The sequence below is a fragment of the Octopus bimaculoides genome, chromosome 9 (genome assembly GCF_001194135.2).
Source record: "Octopus bimaculoides isolate UCB-OBI-ISO-001 chromosome 9, ASM119413v2, whole genome shotgun sequence".
Classification (NCBI taxonomy): Eukaryota; Metazoa; Mollusca; class Cephalopoda; order Octopoda; family Octopodidae; genus Octopus; species Octopus bimaculoides.
Window position 1 is genome coordinate 81,041,487 of NC_068989.1, and position 21,404 is coordinate 81,062,890.

General features: G+C 34.3%; 1 protein-coding gene across 6 annotated transcripts in view; it reads right to left on the bottom strand.

The window, feature by feature from the left end:
* Positions 1-20,707, bottom strand: part of LOC106867266 (zinc finger protein ubi-d4) — a 62,205-nt gene extending 41,498 nt beyond the window's left edge. For 2 of the 6 annotated variants that reach the window (XM_014912086.2, XM_014912088.2), the window contains exons 1-7: positions 20,322-20,461; positions 12,483-12,646; positions 12,089-12,208; positions 10,119-10,160; positions 8,283-8,488; positions 7,569-7,647; positions 535-654 (exon numbers count right to left, since the gene is read on the bottom strand). In XM_014912086.2, coding sequence (XP_014767572.1) covers positions 535-654; positions 7,569-7,647; positions 8,283-8,488; positions 10,119-10,160; positions 12,089-12,208; positions 12,483-12,646; positions 20,322-20,341 — 751 coding nt within the window. In that variant the 5' untranslated portion in view covers positions 20,342-20,461. Of the gene's footprint in view, positions 1-534; positions 655-7,568; positions 7,648-8,282; positions 8,489-10,118; positions 10,161-12,088; positions 12,209-12,482; positions 12,647-18,477; positions 18,546-20,321 lie in introns of those variants that run through there. The other 4 variants (XR_001409117.2, XR_008264930.1, XM_052970814.1 and 1 more) reach the window with 4 other exon arrangements.
* Between the last annotated feature and the right edge of the window lie 697 nt (positions 20,708-21,404).

Here is a 21,404-nt window from a genome sequence, read left to right on the forward strand (position 1 = left end):
ATATATACATATATACATATATACATATATATATATACATACATATATATATACATACATATATATATATATACATATATATATACATATATACATATATATATACATATATATATACATATATATATATACATATATATATATACATATACATATATGTATATATATGTATATATATATATATATATATACATATATATATATACACACACACACACATATATATATATCTATATATATATCTATCTGTATATATATATATATATATATATTTATATATATATATATATATATATATCCAAGAGAAAGACAGACAGAGAGAAAGAGACACACATACTTGAATGCAATTTTCATCTACATAAATAAAGAGATGCACAAAAACGTTTTTAAATTACATACTTGATAGCAAAGCATTAAAAAGAAATTTATGTTCATCACTGTCATTATGTTAGTATTTTTGAAATAATAACAATGAGCAAAGAAAATAGAAAAATTATAAAATGCTTCTAGAGATAAAGAAGTCAAGAAACCAACCTGGTGGTTTGTGAGCAGGAGGAGATGGGGCACAGCTTTCATCAGCATCCAACATCCCATTATGAAAATGTGTATAATGATATGCAAGTCCAGGTCTTGTTTTGTATCGAGCCCCACACGCTGAAATGATAATTAGAATACAACTTAAAACATCAGTGCAAGCAACACATGCAATTTTACAACTGTTACATGTAAAATTGTAACACTCTGAACACTTGTAAGGAAGAGAAAGACTATAATACATGTACATTAAGTGGACATATAGACCTAATTTTCTCTGGAACTTAATTATTCCATAAGCATGATTTCACTTCCAACACAAAGGACCTTTGTTATGGTGTGATGGCCTGAGTGCCTCAATGATCCTGAGAGCTCTGCCAGGGAGCACAAGCTCCTGGTATGGGATCCTGGGTGAACAAATCAAAGGGTAGAAGCCACACTAGTATGAACCACTTCTTCCCAGAGGTAAAAATAGGTTTACATAGGGGCCAACATTCCTACCTAGAAAAAAAAAAGCAAAGTTATAGAAGCATCAATCGTAATTCAAAGTCCGACAAGACCTGGGAGAAGAGACAACCCAGAGTTGAGAACAGTGGAAAAAGGCCATTGATGGTTTGTTTATGCTCCATAGGGAGTGAAGGGCTTAAGTAAAGTAAAGTAAATATGACTTTACTTATTTCAAGTCACTACTTCTGCAACTATCATTTTCTTACGCAGGGATGGCTTAGTTAAGTCTGCAATCTTTCCTTGTATAAAAAGAGCCCCTTCAGTCATGAATGACAATGGGATTGCACCAAGAAAGTTACCCTCTGAGGCACAAGTCTGGGCAAGGTTGTTTATGGAAGACCAGCAGTCACCCATGCATACCAGCCTCCCCTCTCCACACCACCAATGTTATCCAAGGGAAAGGCAAAGGCTGATACAACTTGGCACCAGTGACGTAACAACTCATTTCTACAGCTGAGTGAACTGGAGCAACGTGAAATAAAGTATCTTGCTCAAGTACACGACACACAGCCTAGTCTAGATTTGACCTCACTACCTCATGGTTGTAAGCCTGATACTCTAACCACTGAGCCATGTGCCTTCATGTATTGATCCATTTTCAGCTCACTTCTGAACTATATTCTTGTATCTGAACTAATTACACCCTTGTGCCTAAGACATCTTTAGTCAACCTCTACCATAACCTTTCACTCTGATCATAAGATATTCTACAACTATTTGTGCCATGTAAAAAGCACTTGTGCCAGTGTCACGTAAAAAGCACCAAGTACACCCTGTAAAATGGCTGGCATCCAATCAAAGAAATTGAGTCAAAACACACGACTGGAACCTGGTGCAGCTTTCCAGCTTGTCGGCTCTAGCCAAACCATCCAACCCATACCAGCATGGAAAACGGACATATGATGATGATGATAATGTTTAAACATCAGTACTGATCTCTTTCATATACAATAATCAATATCTTCAATGATTGGCTACTTTTACTACTCAATTACCCTTCTACGTTCTCAATACTGTACAACCAACAAACTATCTTTACTTGTTTAAGTCATTGGAACTCTGACTATGTTGGGGCACAACTTTGAAGGGCTTAGTTGAACAAATCGATCCAAGTACTTATTTGAAAGTTTGCAACTTATTCTACTGGTCTCTTTTACCAAAATGCTAAGTCACAAGGGAGTAAACAAACCAATACCGGTTGTCAAGCAGTGAGAGGATAAACACAAACACACACACATAAATGACAAGCTTCTACTGAGTTTCTATCAACCAAATTCACATGAAAGGCATTGGCTGGCCCAGAGCTACAGGGGCAAATACACACCAAAAGTGTCATGCAGTGGGGCTGGACCCTAAAACCACATGGTTATAAGGCAAGCTCCTTAACGACTCAGCTATGCTATCACCTATATTCAAGTTATTCTTCAATCATGACAAATCTGCTTTCAGTGACATGCTTCACTGCATTAGTTTCACACTTCTTACAAATACCTCATGGTTTGCATAAATAGAGAAATACTACAACTGACAGCCAAAGTAATTGCTTTCTGAATAACACACCCACTTCTATCAATTAACAACAGAACATATCTATTTCCAGCAATGTATCCAAGAAGTCTAGTCTTTAATTCAAAAGATACTCCTGATACCAGATACTTCAGTGACATTGTTTAATCTAGATATTTTTTTTTGTTTCATCTCAGTCTGATACAGACAAATTTGACATTTTCTTAATTTATTGTTGGACTCACTACCACTGAGGATCTCTCCTGGCAAAAGCATATCAAGAACCGGCCCTTCTGTCCACAGCTAGAAGATACACACAATAATTATTGACACTCCACAAGGATCAAGTGAAGCTACAATCAAGTGTTGCTCCCATGCCTGGGACAGTGCTGCTGCTGCTGCTGCACATGTAGAAGTCCAACCACTTCCAGATAAGAGCCACTTATATGACTGGTATAAATTTACAGACAAGCACCAGCCTATGACCCACAGGTATGTTATCTCCTCTTTCTGCTTTTTCTACTGTTACTATAATGGCCTCTCCTTTTTGGAGCTGGCTGGCTTCATGCCACTTCCACTCAAGTATTTCTGTCACACTTGCCTCTCTTCCTCTCATCACTTTATTGTTCCCATGTCCACCATCCACCACCAGGCTTCACACTAATCACTGTTCCTAGAACTTCAGACCTCTGGAATTACCTCCCTACTCACATCTTTCTTGCAAGTGTCAATTTACAAAGGTTCAAGAGGAACGTTAATGATATCAATTCACCAGTCATGGGGGGCCTCCAGAAGCCACAGATACTGACTCACCTACTTCTTCTAGGTCCAACAAATAAAAAAAAAGTCTTATTTCTTTACACTAATCATAATAAGTAAAGACAATTTCCTGATATTCATGTTACATGTTAATACATTAGTCCTCACCATGGTAACCTTTAGGCTCAAGTCCCACACTTTAACATTGTAAAGTTTTTATGCAATTCAACAGATTTCATCATCATTATTTAACATCTGTTTTCCATGCTGGCATGGACTGGACAGCTTGATTGGAACTGGTATGGCCAGGGGCTGTACCAGGCTCCATTGTCTGTTCTGGCACAGTTTCTACAGCTGGATGCCCTTCCTAAGACAAACAACTCCACAGAGTGTACTAGTTGCTTTTTATGTGGCACCAGCACTGGTATCAAATCTGCTGTGGCATGCAATCCTGAACTTGTGTCTTCATCAAAGTCAAGATTGAACAGATATAAGCTCTCACTCAATTCATTACTGGTTCTGAGACATCTTAATGAAATATTTTTTAACTTAGACAAAATTGAGGCCAAATAAATGAGAACTTGGGCTTCTAAATCATAGATCTTAACTATCTACCAGAGCAAGTATTTTGCTTGTCGACATACTTCAATTCATATAGCTGATGGAAAAAAGGTTCCAGGTCTTCTGAATATATACCCCTTGATAGACATTGTTATAAGTATATAATTCAAGTACCTAATACCATAAAATATAGCTAAATAAACCATTCCTGCTAGGCCTTTGGGAACTCCAGCTATCTATTTAAAGCTGTATATGGCTATGGTGTGACCACACTTGGAATTTACATCACCAATCTAGAACCCTTATCTTGCTCAGGACGTTGACCTCCTGGAAACTGTTCAGAGATGTACAACCAAGCAAATACCCTCCATCAGGCATCTACCATACTCTGAATGCCTTGCTTCCCTGGGCATAGATACAGTGAAGCTCCAGCATCTGGCAACTGACTTAGTAAACACCCATAAAATTATTAACCATCACACCAACAACCACCTTGAACACCTTTTTGAGCTCCATGTGTCTTAATACACATGGGCATACCTACATCAGAAAACAGCACAGCTCCTATGACTTTTGGAAACATTTTTTCACTCACAGTTGCTGAAGCATAGAACAAACTACCTGCATCAGTTGTTAGTTGCTGAGACATTGCATCCTTTAAAACCTTGCTTCCTGAAGTTCGCCAACACTACACCTGATATTCCCCCCTCCATATACATGCACATATGAATATCATGACTCATACTGTTCACTTTCCTGACCTTTGTACATAATTCTATGTACTGTACATGCACCTTTGATGAGTTGCAGTGCACCTGAGCACTATTAAGCATCAGTATACCCACGCCATCATATATGCAAGCAGTTTTATTAATGATAGAAAATGGCACATCAAAACAATGGGAGAAACCATTGATAAATTTAAACAATTGAGTAAATATCTGTACACAGATAGAATTGAAGCACTTGAACAATCAGACATGGTTATAATGTTTCAGTTAAAAATATTATCATCTACATAATGTGTGTGTGTGTGTGTGTGTGTGTGTATATATATATATATATATATATATATGCAGCGTGCAGTTGAGACATGCTAGTCAGAGAGGATGGTTAATGTTCATAATTTCAAAACTTATGACTGAGTGAAAGAGATATTCCTAAGTCACAGCAACATTTAAGCTGACTAACTAAGAATTATGGGATTGCAGTAAAATGAGGTATACTGTGACAAAGTGAAATTAAAGTGTTTATTTTCTTGCTTTGTTTTGTTACAACTGCAAGTGTTTTTTTCTACAAAATGAAACTTGAAACTTACAAAAAAATATGAGAGCAAAAATAACAGCCAAATCTCCAACAAACACTTTTTTACAACTTTGTCACAGTATACCTCATTTTACTGTGGGAATTGAAATTTTGAAGTTGTGATTTTCATCAATTTTTTTATTTCAGAATTGGAATTTCCATAGCCGAAAATATGGGTTTCCATGAAAAAAAAAAAATTGCTTTAAGTGTGTGTGTATGGGAGTACGTCTCTGCCATGTGCGCCAAGTATTTATTGCATGACCAACCTCAGAAGTCACTGCATGCCACTGATATCATCATCATCATCGTTTAACGTCTGCTTTCCATGCTAGCATGGGTTGGACGGTTTGATTGAGGACTGGTGAACCAGATGGCTACACCAGGCTCAAATCTGATTTGGCAGTTTCTACAGCTGGATGCCCTTCCTAATAACAACCACTCCAAGAGTGTAGTGGGTGCTTTTACGTGCCACTGACACGAAGGCCAGTCAGGCGGTACTGGCAACAGCCACGCTTAAAATGGTGTATTTTACGTGCCACCTGCACAAGAGCCAGTCCAAGCAGCACTGGCAATGATCTCACTCGAATGACTTTTCACGTGACACCGGTACAAGTGCCAGGAACGCGAAGTTGCGGCACAAGTGCCAGGAAGGCGACACTGGTAACAATCATGCTCAAAAGGTGGTGCCAATATACAGATTATATGTGTATATGTGGAGGCTCATAGCTTACTGGTTAGGGTTTCAGACTATGATTATAAAATTGCGACTTCAATTCCTAGACCAGGCAAAGCATTGTGTTCTTGAGCAAAATACTTCTTTTCATGTTGCTCTAGTCCACCTGGCTGGTAAAAATGAGTAATGCTGCAATAGATCAGTGTCCCATCCAGTGGGGAATATATGCACTATGGAAACCAGCCCTATGAGTGTATATGACTCAGGAAGGATTTTTATCTTTTATGTGTGTGTGTACACACACACACACATACTTATCTACCTACATGCATGCATGGATACATACATATGGTGGGTTTCTTTCAGTTTCTGTCAACCAAATCTAATTACAAGGCTTTGGTAGGCCCTGAGCTAGAGAAGAAAACACTTGTGCAAGGTGCCAATTCATGCTTGTTTATGTGTGTGCGTGCATGTATATATCTGGTATTTTGTTGTGGCTCAATTTACTGGTCTTTTCTAAGAAATGGGACTGTTATATTGTTTATCGCAATGCTACCCCCTCCTCCCCCAGTCAATGGGACTTTGTCTTACCTTGCCTGTTACTTGGTGTTCTTTTCCCCAGTGCACCCTTCATTTTGTCAGTAATACTTCTGACTTTGTGAAGCATGGCTCAGTGGTTAGAGTGTTGGGCTTAAAATCATGAGATAATAAGTTCGATTCCTAGACCAGGTTGTGTGTTGTGTTTTTGAACAAGACAGTTCATTTCACGTTGCTCCAGTTCACTCAACTGTAGAAATGAGTTGTGGCATCATTGGTGCCAGGCTGTATCCGCCTTTGCCTTTCCCTTGGATAACACCAGTGGTGTGAAACAGAAGGCTGATATGTGTAGGTGACTACTGGTCTTTCATAAACAACCCTGCCTGGATTTATGCCTTGGAGGGGAACTTTCTAGGAGCAATCCCATGACCATTCATGATTGATGGGGGTCTTTACCTTTTACTTCTGACTTTGGTCTTAGCAATGTTCATCTCTCTCACATACTACCCCAATTCACTTCACATCATCCTTGCTGCCACATGCTGCCTCCACCCGTATTCACTACTAACTGCATCTCTCTCTATTCATCTCCTATTCACCTCTCACACCTCCATAAACTTACCTATCAACCTATACTACTTCTCTTTATTCACCTTCCTGTAAGTTGAGGGTATGCCCTGACAAATCTTCACTGCAGTTCTCTTCTAACTGGGGTAGTCATGTATCTCCCTGACTGCAAGACACCTGTTCCTATCCCCACCATTGTTTAACCTCTCATCACCTAGCATAAAGCCACCTCTCTCAACATACTCCCCCCACCAACCTCAGTTGAGGGGCCTTGTCTTGTAAGTTACTTGATAACCTTATCAGTACCAGTAGCATGTAAAAACTCACCCACTCTCTAAAGTAGCTGGTAGTAGCAACGGCATTCAACCATACAAACCATGCTAAAGCAGACAATGGAGCTTGGCGCAGTTCCGACTTGCCAACACCTGCTGAATCATCCAACCCATGCCAGCAAGGAAAAACATACATTAAAATGATGATGAGTAACTGAAGATGTCAGATTCTTCCTGAATAACACCAACTATGGTTTGTAAATAAACTTAGATCTTAGAAAGTCAAATACAAGAGGGTAAGAGAAAAAAAAAAAAAGAAGGAAAAGAATAAGAATATAAACCATTACCTTCGCAACAGTATGGCTTGTCTTTGTCATCAATTGGTGTAGATTCTTTGTCAACTTTCCTTCTGCCTCGCCCGCCTCCCTGACAAAAAAAAAAAGTGAAAAAAAAAACAAACAATCATTGCATTGTCAGCAAATACATATAGAAGAAATGCTAATATTACTTATCTAGCAGACTAAAGAGAGGGGGAAAAAAAAGGATTGTTAATTGTCGGTATTCTCTCTAAGTGAAATTATCTTACAGAATGTATGTTGTCACATCCACATGATTGTTTTATACAAAACAAGATGCTGTAATTTATCAAGAAAAAAAGTTTTGAAACAATTTATTTAATCTCATGTAGAATAGAATGTATTTTGAGATTGCACTAAGATTTGAACCTACAAATATGCTACAATGGCAACTGCAATATCAGTTCTTCACATGAAAAAAAAATTTTTTCAAAACTCCTGTCTTGGAAACCTTGCTATTTATACTGTGTGGAAGCTCCACGCAAATACAAATAAAAATATTACTAAAATACTGCTTAAACTTTTTTCAGCAAGTTACCACTATGAAAGTTTGCAAGTGTTTTAAACAAATGTACCAATAATTCACACAGACATTCCTTTTTGCAGAACCATCAAAGCCATTTTAGCATGGAGAAAGGTGATAAAAACAAACAATTTATATGGTTATTATCACTAATTATTAATAAGTTAAATATCTATACACACTTTTTTCTTTTTCTTCCGTATAATCTCTTCATAATCACTTATGTCTGAATGATAATCCACACCTTCTCCAACATCAGGCGGCTCACTAATATTTTCCACTTCTTCATACCATTTATCCTTACTGTTTTCACTCTTTAAATCTTCGCGATCATCATCATCTCCACGTCGAATAGCTGGGTTTTCAATGGCACTAATTTGATGCATGTCTGGAAACGAAATTTAATATCATTACAGCCAAAAACTGAAATAAATAAATGTAATATAAATAACTGAATAATGTAATATTTCTATTTTTGTGAGACACCTTAAAAACAATAGCAGTATTTAATTGTAACAAACATTTTAGTATGTGACCACAATTATTAATTTCAAATTACAAAATTTAAGAATTTGATGAAATATCCATGTATTTTAGCACAAAGTCCAATGGCATCGAAGAAAGCCATTTCTTTAATTATTCACTATAGGAGTATTATTTGTTAACGTAAAACCTGTATAAAATTTTATATCACTGCAATAATTTCTCAAAAGTTTTATGAAAGACAAAATTTAAAAGTAAATTAATTTAAAGGAACTCTACAGTCAGAATACAATAATTTATTAGTGTATTCTTTAGTCTAAGTAGCACAATATTTATATTGGGTAGCCTGAGACAGCAACCCATTCATAGTTTTATTGAATGCTTTCAAGATATAAACATTTTCTCCAATCATGTTATATAACTGGATTAATTCTAAGGTTTTTGGTTGTTAAAATTAAATGAAAGTCTCTAAAATCAATGTAGATGGATGATAAAATGTAAGAAATGATTTTTGTAATTTTTCTTCATTAGAATGCCTATGTAATTAAAGTCATATGTAATAAATTCAGTTTCATTTAAGTCAAAAGAAATTACATGATAAAACACATTTTGTTTATCACATCAGGCTACAATATTAATTTCACATTTGCAATCTATATTGGAATTAAACAAGTATCAAGCTTATAGATTCCTAAAAATACAGTTATTGAACTTTGTTTCCTTACAAATTGCTAATGGCTTTGTAATTAAGTCACACCTTTAAACATGTGGTTCCAGTTCTATCCCACTCTACAGTACCTTGGACATGTATTTTACTATAGCCTCATGGTATCTAATACTTTTTGAGTGAAATCTTGTGGACAGACACTATGTGAATGCCTGTCATATATGTATATCTTTTGTTGATATGTATCAGCAAAATAACTGATAAGCTAGTATATTCAAACAAAAATACCATATGGTATTTTATCTGACTGAGATGCAGACACACCCTTCTTACTTACAAATAAATTTTAAAAATGCTATGAACCTGTATTCAACTCACTGGAAACCAACAATGCTGTGTCATTCAAAAAATTTATAATATAAATTAATAAAATAATTATAATGTAGGGTTTATTGGTAATTAGAAATATTAACATTAGAAGTTTATATTAAGTTACAGAATACTGCGAAGAATATTAGCAATGAAATCTAAAAAGCAATTTAGTAATTTGAGATATTTTAGTGGCTGTAGAAAATGCTAAAGCGATAGTGATAATGTTACCATATTCATAGTAAAGTAGTTTGGAGCTGAAAATTCAAGATTTTATTAAATGCACTGATTATAATTTAAATGAGTTTTATTAAAATATTTGATATAGAAGTAATGATGGTAGCAAGGATAATAAATTTTTATTTTACGAAGTTTTAATATATCTTTACATTCTAAAGCTAAAACTAAAGTTTAATATATCCTTATCAGTGTGTGTGTGTGGTTGTGCTATGTGTGTGTGTGTGTGTACATATGTGTTGTCAGAGCTAAAGGAACTTACCCAATGACTGAGAAACAGGAAGGCACCACCAGGACTTGTACCCTAGTAACAAAGATTCAGAACTGAATGCAGGAACTAAACTATTATCTCGAACATATGGGTAAGTTGTAAATTTACAACTGAATAGTATTGTAAAACTTGACAATAAATGACTTAAAGCCAATTAAAGAAAGTATATATTTATAATATGACATGAAGAAATATTTCAAGCTAAACAAAATATAATACAAAGTTTACACAATTAAAAATCAGGTAAAACATTCCAAAAGAACTACACAAGAGAATTGTCCAAAAACTAAACACATCACATGTGGAAGATACAGAAGTAACTTTTAACCCTTCAGCATTTAAACCAGCCATGTCTGGCTCAAATATTCTAGTAGTTTTGCATTCAAAACTGCCAGATCTGGCCTCTCACAACTATCCTACAATGTATTTCTAAAGATAAACAATCACATCATCGAAATCTTAAAGCTACGAGATAATGCATAATTAATACAAAATGGCCTTAATGATGATGATTGAATGTGAATAAATAAGTATTATATTTGACAGTAATCTGAATGCTAAAGCTTTAAATCCAGAATGGAACAAAAAATACAACAGAATAAATTATCAGGTAGGGTATTTAAATATTAATGTAAAACAATATTACAAAATTCTTCGTTGGATGACATTTAGGAAACCAGGATAAAATTTATTTTTAAAGTGATTAGAAGGTAGTAGAATACAAAAATAATGGAATATAAATTGAAAGAATAAAGAAAAATTAACAATCAATAATATATTCATTTGAGAGGAAGCCAAAGGCTAGCAATCTCAGGTGAGGGGGTAAGTTGATTACATGAACCCCAGTACTCAATTGTATCAACCCCAGTACTAATTTTATCAACCCCCAAAAGGATGAATGGCTAAGTCGGCCTTGGCGGAATTTGAACTCAGAACATGAAGATGGATGAAATGCTGTTAAGCATTCCACCCAGTTGCTAACGATTCTGCCAGCTGGCCACCATAGAGGATGCCAAACTATTATTGCTTGTGTTGGCTATTTCCTGTCTCCCTAATGTAGACAGTCCACCTTATACACTAAGGTAGTGTTCACTATTGTAAAATAAAGTACGTATTTAACAAGGTTGGTGGGGGGAATTAGCTCATGAATGGATTAGGATCAGTGTTATAGCACCAATACCAATCTCCTTATGAATTTGCTGAGACAGGAAACCAATCTACTATAACTGTCTTAAAATATTTAGTACCTCTTTTTGTTGAGGTCAATATGCTAATTATCCATACCTGGATATTTTCAACTATGAAAAGACAAGCCATCGACTATTTGTTACACCTGCATGAGCTGAGTAAAATATTTTAAAATAGTAAATGGTTAGTTTCTATTTTACACAATTATTGCTTAAAGGAAATGAGCTGGTATAAGTTCTGTAATTTAAAGCAAAGAGATGATGTAGGTTATGTTATTTTAAGCAAATAAAAGAGTCATCTTGGAAAATTACATGAATGTGTAGTAGGTTTATCATCAAGAGACAACTCTGACCAGATTTGAGCTTGAAGACATGAAATGATTATCGGCTTTGTCAAGCAATCAACCAATTAATGTCATCCACAAGTTGCATCTTTCTTTTGTAGTAGTAAATTTGATATATTTTATAGATTTTTGGAACAAAATAAAATTTGAAAGAAATGAGCTACAAAATTATTAATATCCAAATTTGACATAGAGGAAACAAACATATATATATATAAAAAGGTAATAGAAAATTTGAAGGCCATTAGGAACTAGAAATTAAAGACATACCTATTAATTTGCAGAGAAAGGGAAAAAGAGAGTTAGATGTGAAGTATGAGAAGATTTGAAAAAGCAGATGAAGAGAAGGAAATAAGAGAAGCATCCAGCTGTAAAATTAATCTAAGTCTTAGGCATTGTGAATGAAATGAAGTAAATATTGACTCCATACCTGCTTCTCCAGTTTCTATATCACCAGCTCGGGCCATCCTCACTTCAGTGGGGAAAAATGCCCGCTTTCTTTTCTTCCATCTTCTGGCAGGATAAGAATACAGTTGTCCTTGATTTTCACCTTTAATTATTAAGCAAAAAAATTAGCATTAAAAGGAAATGTTTTGTTCAGAGTTATTAAAAAATGCGAAAGAGGAGCTTTTGTAAATCCAGCAAGAATGTTGAAACAATGACCTAGAGAACTATTTTACTTTTTTCAATATTCAATTAAATACTACCTCAAGAAAATTTTAATAGTTATTTTTAAAATTAAACAATACTGGAAAGTAGCATAAAATATTCAAGAAAAACACTAACAGTTAAAATATAGAAAAATGGCTTAAAATATAGCTTACCAGGGCATCTGTTTATGTACTGCTGCCACAGAGTAGTGTGATTTTGAGCCACACCTGTCTGGGAATCCAGAAAAGGTTGTCTCATTTTTCTCTCAAGAGATATTCGAGTATTTAAACTTGCAGTTTGTTCAGCAGCTTCTTTCAAAAATTGTTCACTGACAATACTACAAATGAGAAGAATGAAAAACATCTACATCTAAAACGCTTTTTTTAATTTCAAAATTGGGCTTATGAGGTGGTAGTAAGATACATAAAATGCAGAGAAAACAATATTTACTGATAGTCATTGGAATAAAAGAATTAAAATCAACTTCTAAGGTTGTAAATATAATAAAAGGAACCAAATGGGATGAGAGAAATGAGATTATGTTTTATATCAATGGCATCGAGCTATGACCAAGATAAATGATTTGCCATAATAAGATTTCATATACGAACTATGTTGTCTATCAAACCAATAGGCATGCTTTTAAGTGGTCACTGAAAGTCTAAGAAATAGCAGCCAAAATGTCCTTAAACTATACTCTATCATTGTAAAAAAAATCCCCCAAAACTACAGACAATAAAAGTCAAAACCAGAATGATTTTGATCATAGGTCTGCTCAATTAAGACTAGCCTAATGTTAAACAACAGCATATATCAATGATGTGATAAATAGGTTTACAAAGGATAAAAAATCAAAGCTTTAAATACACTGCAAACAAGCACTGGTGAAAGTGATAATGCAAACTGTGATTATAGACACAAGACTTCTCTGAGGGTTTACTGGTGGGGAAGTAGTGACATCTGTTGATGTAATTAGGGATGTGAGCAAAACTATAAACAATATTATATAGCAAGTACAGAGTATGTTCTTGATTTTATTGGCAACAAACTGTCGCTCAAAAGGAAAAGTTGACTATGTGTCACAAGTGTGGTGTTGCACATCAATGAAACAAGGCAAAATGAAATCAGGAGACTTAGTAACTATAGAAGATGACAATGATACAGACTTAAGCGAGTTAAAGAAATTACTGTATAACAGAAGAATTACTCAGAGTACGTAAAAAAAAAAAAAAAGAACTGCACTGAAAGGAATTCATTTGTTCATTTTAAGTCTCTTTTTCCAATGCTAGCATGGTTTGGATGAATACTTAATACTGAGGCAGTATTTTATAGTGGTCATTCTTTGTATCACTGACCCTTCACATTTTCAAATAAAGGACTTTTTATTACACTTATATTCAAAAGCAATGAGTTACAAATTAATTTGTTAGCAGGGAATGCCAACACAATGTCATCATTTTTCCTTAAATGGCTTCAAACAAGGCCACAACATGTAAACATTCACACAGATACATACACCCACAAACAAAATGAACTCCCATAGAGTTTTTGCCTACCAATTCTACCCATTGGTCGACCAGAGGTTATAGTACAAGACACTTACCCAATTACTACACAATGTACAAATTCACAAAGCAAACTCTACATCCACAGTCACACCTATATGCAACACAAATAGATGATAGCTATTAAATGAATACGTAGATCCCTGGAGCAAAACCAAAATAGATGACACCATAGAAAATTAGGTCACACTCAGAAGATGACAAAAATAAAGATGATCAAGAGATATGTAGTTGCATTACCAAGTGTATCCCGGATTCAGGATAGGTACACCATGTCCCTACATGTCATAAGAGGCAACTAAAAGAATTGGAGACAGAAAAGGCATTTAGCCATTAATAACTGCTTCAGAAAACCTGTCCAATCCATGTCAGTATGGAAAAGCAGACATATGGCAATGCTGGTGACGATCAGGAGATGTGCTATCACAAAGATTCATCTGAATAGAAAGTAGATGTTAAGTGATAATAAAGATGAGAATGTCATTTCATATGCTACCAAGGGTGGGAAAATTGCTTCCATTTCATCAGCAGTTTCTATAATTGACAGTTTTCTCTTAGCTTCAACTTCCTTATATTGGTTCTACTTCATTATCAAACTTCCTTCATTTGAAATCTTCTGTAATTATAAACACTACTATCTCTTTAATTATCATACTTTTCCATGCATCTTTTATTTCTCGGGCAAACTGGCAACTAATATCATTTAACTCATCTTGAACTTGGACCTAACAACCTTGTCCAACCCATGCCAGCATGGAAACGTAATGTAAAACAATGAGAACGGTGGTGGTGATGACACTGCTAGTTGATATCTGTGAATTATTAAGTGTTTGATTAATGAATATTAAAACTCTGCTCAATCACACCTGTAACTGGTAACAAAAAAATCCTCAAAAGTGTCAGTCATCACATAATTTAGATACTACAATACACTGGTTTTTCTTTCATTGCAGATCTTATCTAAATCAGTGCTTAATAACCAATGTGTCACAAAACGGACTACGGTTGGAATATTTTATTTCTGATTTTTCACACCCATAGATTAAATTTAAACAATGATTATTAGTTTCATCAGCAACAGCTTATCTTTACACACTAATCTAAATACATTTTATTTAACAGTTATATGATGTCTTAGCTGTCTGGTTAAGATGTTCATCTCAGAACTGAATGGTTTTGGGTTCAGTCCAATGTGCATCCTGCTCAGATTATAGTTTTGGGAGTTGTGGCATCAGATGGCAAAAAAAAAAAAAAAAAAATGCCCCATCATTTTTTTCAAACCTGGTGAGAGAATCGGTGCTGATGTCTATTACAAAGTGTTAAGATATCATGTCCTGACTTGCCTTAAGACTAATTACCCTGAACTTAATTATGTGTGGACTCAGGATTAAGTACCTGCTCATACAGCGAAGAAAGTACAAAAATTTAGCTGATTTTTGGCCCTCCACCAGCCAGATTTGAATTCGCTGGACTATTCTATTTGGGGTAATTTAGAGCAGTCTACCAATAGAGCTTCTCATCCTAGCACTGAAAACCTCAAGTAGGTTTTGAAGGAAGAATGGATCAAATTGTCTGAACATTTTACTATAAAAACCGTATTCAATTGGTGAACACATTGAGTAGTCTCTTATAGGCAGTAATAACTTGTGTATATATAATTTTACTATATGTTGATTCTTCCATGTACAATAAAACATTTTCAGATTTCATTTGGCTTTTCTAAGTTTTGTTTCTCTGGCCTGTACTATTCTTGTTAAAGAATAATAAACTTGTACTCTACCAAAAGGACTGAGAAATCCTTCAGTTTAAAGTACAATTGTTTTTATTGTAACATAAAAACAAATAATATATATGTATGTATATTTGTGTCTTTTTGCCTTGACATCATGTAGTAGTTGTAAATGCAGTGTCATTCATTCCGAATCTTCTGGGAAAATATGTCTAGCCATGGGGAAATTTTCCCTTGCTTGAAAATAGATGAAGGTTGGTGATATGAAGGGCATCCAGCCATAGAAAAATCTACCTCAATAAATTTCGTCCAACCCATGCAAACATGGAAAAGAGGATGTTAAAATGATGATTGATGATATTTTAATATATGCCCGAGAAGGATGACGGTTGAGTGAAGAAGTACCACCCAATCCAACTGGAAAGAACCTTTGAAAGATAAAAATCAAGGAAGATGTAGATAGTGGCGAAAGCTTCAGAATTCTAAACTTCATGAAAAAGATGATAATGGACTGTACCAAGTGATGTGGAAGACCTATCCAACACATGCAAGCATGGGAAAATGGGACATAAAAATGACATATACTCTAATGGCAAAGATTCATTTAAAACATTATTATGGACAATAGTTGGAGAAGTGACTTAGTGTAAACTCTAATGCATCATTGTAGAGATAATTTTAGTGCATTGACTATTAGGAAAAAGTTTAGCAATGAACTCAATAATTTTTAAATATGTGAGTGTCCATCAGAGCTATGGGTAGTCCATTTCTTTTCTTTATTTTAGTCCTTCTATCGTGACATCATATTACTTTCTAGCATATCTGCTCCTATCACTGTCATAATTTCACAACCCTCAAAATTATATCTCATTCAGCTGAGAGATGGGGGTCTTGCCTTGCAAGTACTTGGTAACCTCACCAGTGTGGGTACACTTTGTAAAGTGGTTAGGATTAGGAAGGGCTGACACTGGAGCTCAATGGCTCATCAGTTCCTGTTAACCTGTCCAGCCCATACTAACATGGAAAAAGGGACGTTAAAAATGATAATGAATCTACTGGTGATTTGCTCCTCAATGCAGGATTTGTTAGAAAATTACATTTTAAATCTTGGAAAGAGTAGATTTGAATGAAAATACTAGAAGGTGCCCATTAATGACTAAACACTAGCAAGAGCTAATAAAGGAGACCAGCAACTGGGAAATGTCTTTGTCTAATGTATACTTTTGCTATTATTTAGTCTTGGCAGAATCATTAGCACACTGTGCAAAATGCTTAGCAGCATTTCATCTACCTTTTACATCCTGAGTTCAAATTCCGCCCAGGTTGACTTATCCTTTTAGGGTCGATGAAATAAGTACTAGTCAAGCACTAGGGTTGATGTAATCAACTGTCACCTTCCCCAAAAATTTCAGATCTTGTGCCTCTAGTAGAAAGGATTAATTAGTTAATTTGCCCCGAGTTAGCAAACCTCTGATCAAAAGCATTCCAATTGTAACCATCCCATTATTTTAAAGGATATCTAGGACTACCACAAGGCAATCTATCCAACTGTTCTAACAACCATAGCTAAACTTCCACCTTTATACGTTAGTTGGAAAAGGTACAAAAACACCATCAGCAGAACATTCTGGTAACAGAACCAAAATCTAGGTGTACTTGAGTACCTAATATGTTTGTATCCATATCGTTCCTGGAACATAGAAGATAATTTCTAAGTGAATAAGATAATGCCTGGAGCACAGGTGCTTTGCTGTCTCAAGTTCACCAAAAAGCCATGAAACACTGGGATTTTCTGGGAAAATTACATGCACTGAGACATGACCTTGCCATGAGATGTTTTTATTCTCATGTACTTCGGTTTATTTCAACCAGTTAAGTACCAACTCTATGGGGTTGCTGTGATTTGTGAGAGGGCTAACTTTTCAGAACTGGGAGTTTTCATGAGATAGGATTTCTGAATGGTGGCAGGGGTAAAATAAGGGTAACATTTTCAATTAGACTTGGATCAATTAGTGGCTTCAGAAGCTAACTCAATTTTTTTTTAAAAAGGACAAAAATCAACAGTACAAAAAGTTGAAGAACGAGATCATTGAAAACCCAAGAATACCAGACAGTCATCTTGCACAATACATCATTTTATCTTTAACATTTAAAATATAATAGATTAAAGACGGAACATAATAAAACATTGAAAAAGGCATAACAATGAAGTTAGAAATAAAGGAGTAAAAATGAAAACACTTTTAATTTTTTGTAACTAGCAGCTATCTTCAAACATTTCCTCAGAAAGCTTGAAAAAGATGACATCACACTACTTTTTAAAATATATTGTATTTTAACAATGATTCTGATAAAAAAAAATACCAATTTGGAGTCATAAAATAGGGAGGGTATATTATATAAACATCAACTATGTTACATAGATAAAGATTGTTTCAGTAGTTAGGTAAAACTCGTGATTGTTTTCAAAAAAATAGCGAACTCAATATGTAGAAGAGAAATGAATAAATTAACTTAGACTAGCTAAAACGTTTCAGACAATAAATGAAAGGTTTGTGTGGAATATACGCATACAATACATCTATGTGTGTGTACAACGATGAAATAAAGCCCACGGTTTAATCCTTCTCTAGTTCGCAATAATAAAAACAAAGGGGAATCAGAAGAAAGAGGAGATTAAAAGGAATTTAGAAAAGCTAAGACATCAAAATGGCCACCTTTCAAAAAAAAAAGACCGACAAAAAAACATATATAATACATACAATATACACACACATTGCACCACTGAATAAATTAGCGAAGAGATTATAACTAGAAATATATAACAGAAAACATCAACCCTGACCAAAAAATCTACAGTGATGTAATAACTACCGTTAATTTTTCACGACTGTCACAATATTGACTGATATGGTTGCAGCAAAAGAAAACCCCTCAAAACGTAGAAGTTCCCGTTCTATTATAAATAGGTTTTATATAAAAGGAAGATAGTTTAATGCAATTTGAGCATTTTATTTCTATTTCTCTTCAACTTTGTGTGTGTGTGTGTGTGTGTGTATATATATATATATATATATATAGTATTAGGGAAAAGAACCAAGGTTCATGAACTCATCGATGAAAATCCAGTCACATATATTTTACTCTGTAAAGCTCAATTTAATTTTAATTTTTTATAAATTGATTTTAATTGAGTTTTTACATGTAATTTTGGATTTTGTCCCTAATATTATATATATATATATATATATATATATATATATATACACACACACATACAGGATACATCTATATATGCTTTTACTTCACGATCATACAATGTGTATTAGTTATGTTGCATTTAATTTAAAACTGCAGCAATTAAACTTTAAAATGGAGAGACGAACTGCTGCTAAGACATCGTTGGGCCAGGTAAAAAAAAACAGTAGCCAACTCTGCCTCAAATTAACCTTAACGTCTTTAAAAAGAAAATGGACACTGAACAATGTTGTTGCTGATTTATCAATGGGACTGATGATACAAGGCCAGCTAGAAATAACAGCCACATTACATCCCAATCACATACTAATGTCTTGAACAATGCAATTATATATTAACAAACAGAAAAAAAGAAAAGATTGAGGTGCCTTAACAGGAAGACGATTTTCCTGAGAAATTGACAAAATACACACATATGCTGTAAAAAAAAAAGCAATGCAATTTTGTTAAGGGGAGGGGTTAAATTATTTCAATGAGTATATACTTGGTTCGTTGATGTCATATACTATATATACAGTGTGTGTATATACTACATCCATGTTATATATAAATATTATGTGTGTGTTTTGTAATAATTAAATTCGTTGGTGTTATATATGTATATAATTAACATAATTTTTATTCAATAAAAAAAAAATTGGCAGCAGGTTGGAGGCAAATTAATTTCGTCCTCAGAATGAAAAATAAATTATACAATTGGTAGTACCAGTCAAATAAGTGGATCGATTTAATATCCTTATATAAAGCATCCTACATGTGAATAGGAATTATAATAGATGTAAGTCTACTATTATAATGCCTGCTCACATGTAGGACTTGTATAAAAAAATGTTTTCTCACAAACGTTGAGAATATTAGCAAGACGAGAATATGGTTTGAAGTTAACTGTGTATAATGATAATTTTTTTTTTTTTAATGTTTTTTTTTATATTGATATGAAAGGATAACTGGAAATATATCATTTTCTTATTTAATAACAATATTTCCTGGTATGAGCAGAAGGGAAAAAAACTATATCATAACAAGATATAATTGATTTCATAGAGACACCAAGGATGTTAAAGGGGTGGGTATAAGTCGGAATAGGTCGACATCAATACTCAACCAGTATTATTAATTTTATCGACTCCGGGAGGATAAAATGAAAATCAAGGAATTCGAAATCAAAATGCTGTGGTATGCAATTTAAATTACCACAAAGCAGGATTTATTATTCATATAAAACGATTCTGATTTTCCACTACTCCTCATAACAAAATATATTAACATTTATGATGAGTCAACGCTACAGAAACAAAAAACAACCTCCAGCATATTTCAAGTGCTGCTTTATGTGGTGTTCTTTGTTTCACAAACAGGCGGTATGATCAACGTTTAATATTTCCCAGTATTACTACAATATTATTATTGTTATATAGTTGTAAATCGAAGGCTACTATATGTATATATATTATACATACCATTTCCTATAAAGGGCCATCGCGCTCGTTTTCACTGGAAAAGAATAAGAGGAATGAAATGACAGCGTCACGTGACGTAATTACCCGGTATGTCAGAGGTCACTTCCGGTTCGTCTTGTTTCATTATAGTCTCATTCAAATTTTGCTGTCGGCAGTTTCACATTTTGTCCTTTTCGGTATCGATTAAAATAAGTGTTCCCCAATTACTGAGAGTGAATTTGATTCAATGTCTATTCCAAATAATAATTTTTTTTCTTCTGTAGGCACAAAGCCTGAAATTTTAGAGGAAGTGTGCTAATTGATCACATCGACTCCATTGCTCAACTGTAAATTATTTTTCATTGACCCAGCAAGGATGAAAAGCAAAATTGACCTCAGCGAAATTTAAATTTAGAGCGTAAAGACGGACAAAATGCTGCTAAACATGTTGTCCAATGTGTTAACAATTCTGCCAGCTCGTTGCCTTTCTCCTCCAAATTATAATAATTGACCTTTTTATTATATGCACAAAGCCTGAAATATTGGGGAGGGAGTTAGTCAGGCGAAGGTAAAGCGCGTGCACACCACCCATTTTCGACTTTTTTTCCGAAATTTCTACAGATCTCTGTTTATCTTTCTCCCTTCCCACCCCAATTTCTTAATTTTTAACTTTTTTAGAATTTTTTAAATTAATCCACGTAGAAAAATACAGAGATTCGAATCTGAGGATTTTTAAAAAATTAATTTTAATTTTTCTAATAGAAATGCTCAATGCTCCTTTCCCCACTTCTCCCACTCATCACCTCCCCGCTTTCAAAAAGTTAAAAACTCCGAATGTTTCACTTTCGTCTGATGTTTCTACACCAGAATTCTACGCTAAAAGTGAAACATTCGGAGTTTTTAGCTTTTTTAAAGTGGGAAGGTGAAGGGTGGAGGTTGGGAAAGGGGAATGAGTGTTTCTTTAAAAAAAAAAATTTTTTTAATTTCGAAAAAAAGTTAAAAATTAAAATATTGGGGTGGGGAAAGAGGAAATTGAAATTTTGAAAACACGTTTTTGAGGCAAAATTCTAATCTCCTATATCAAAAACAGGAATCTGAAGAAAT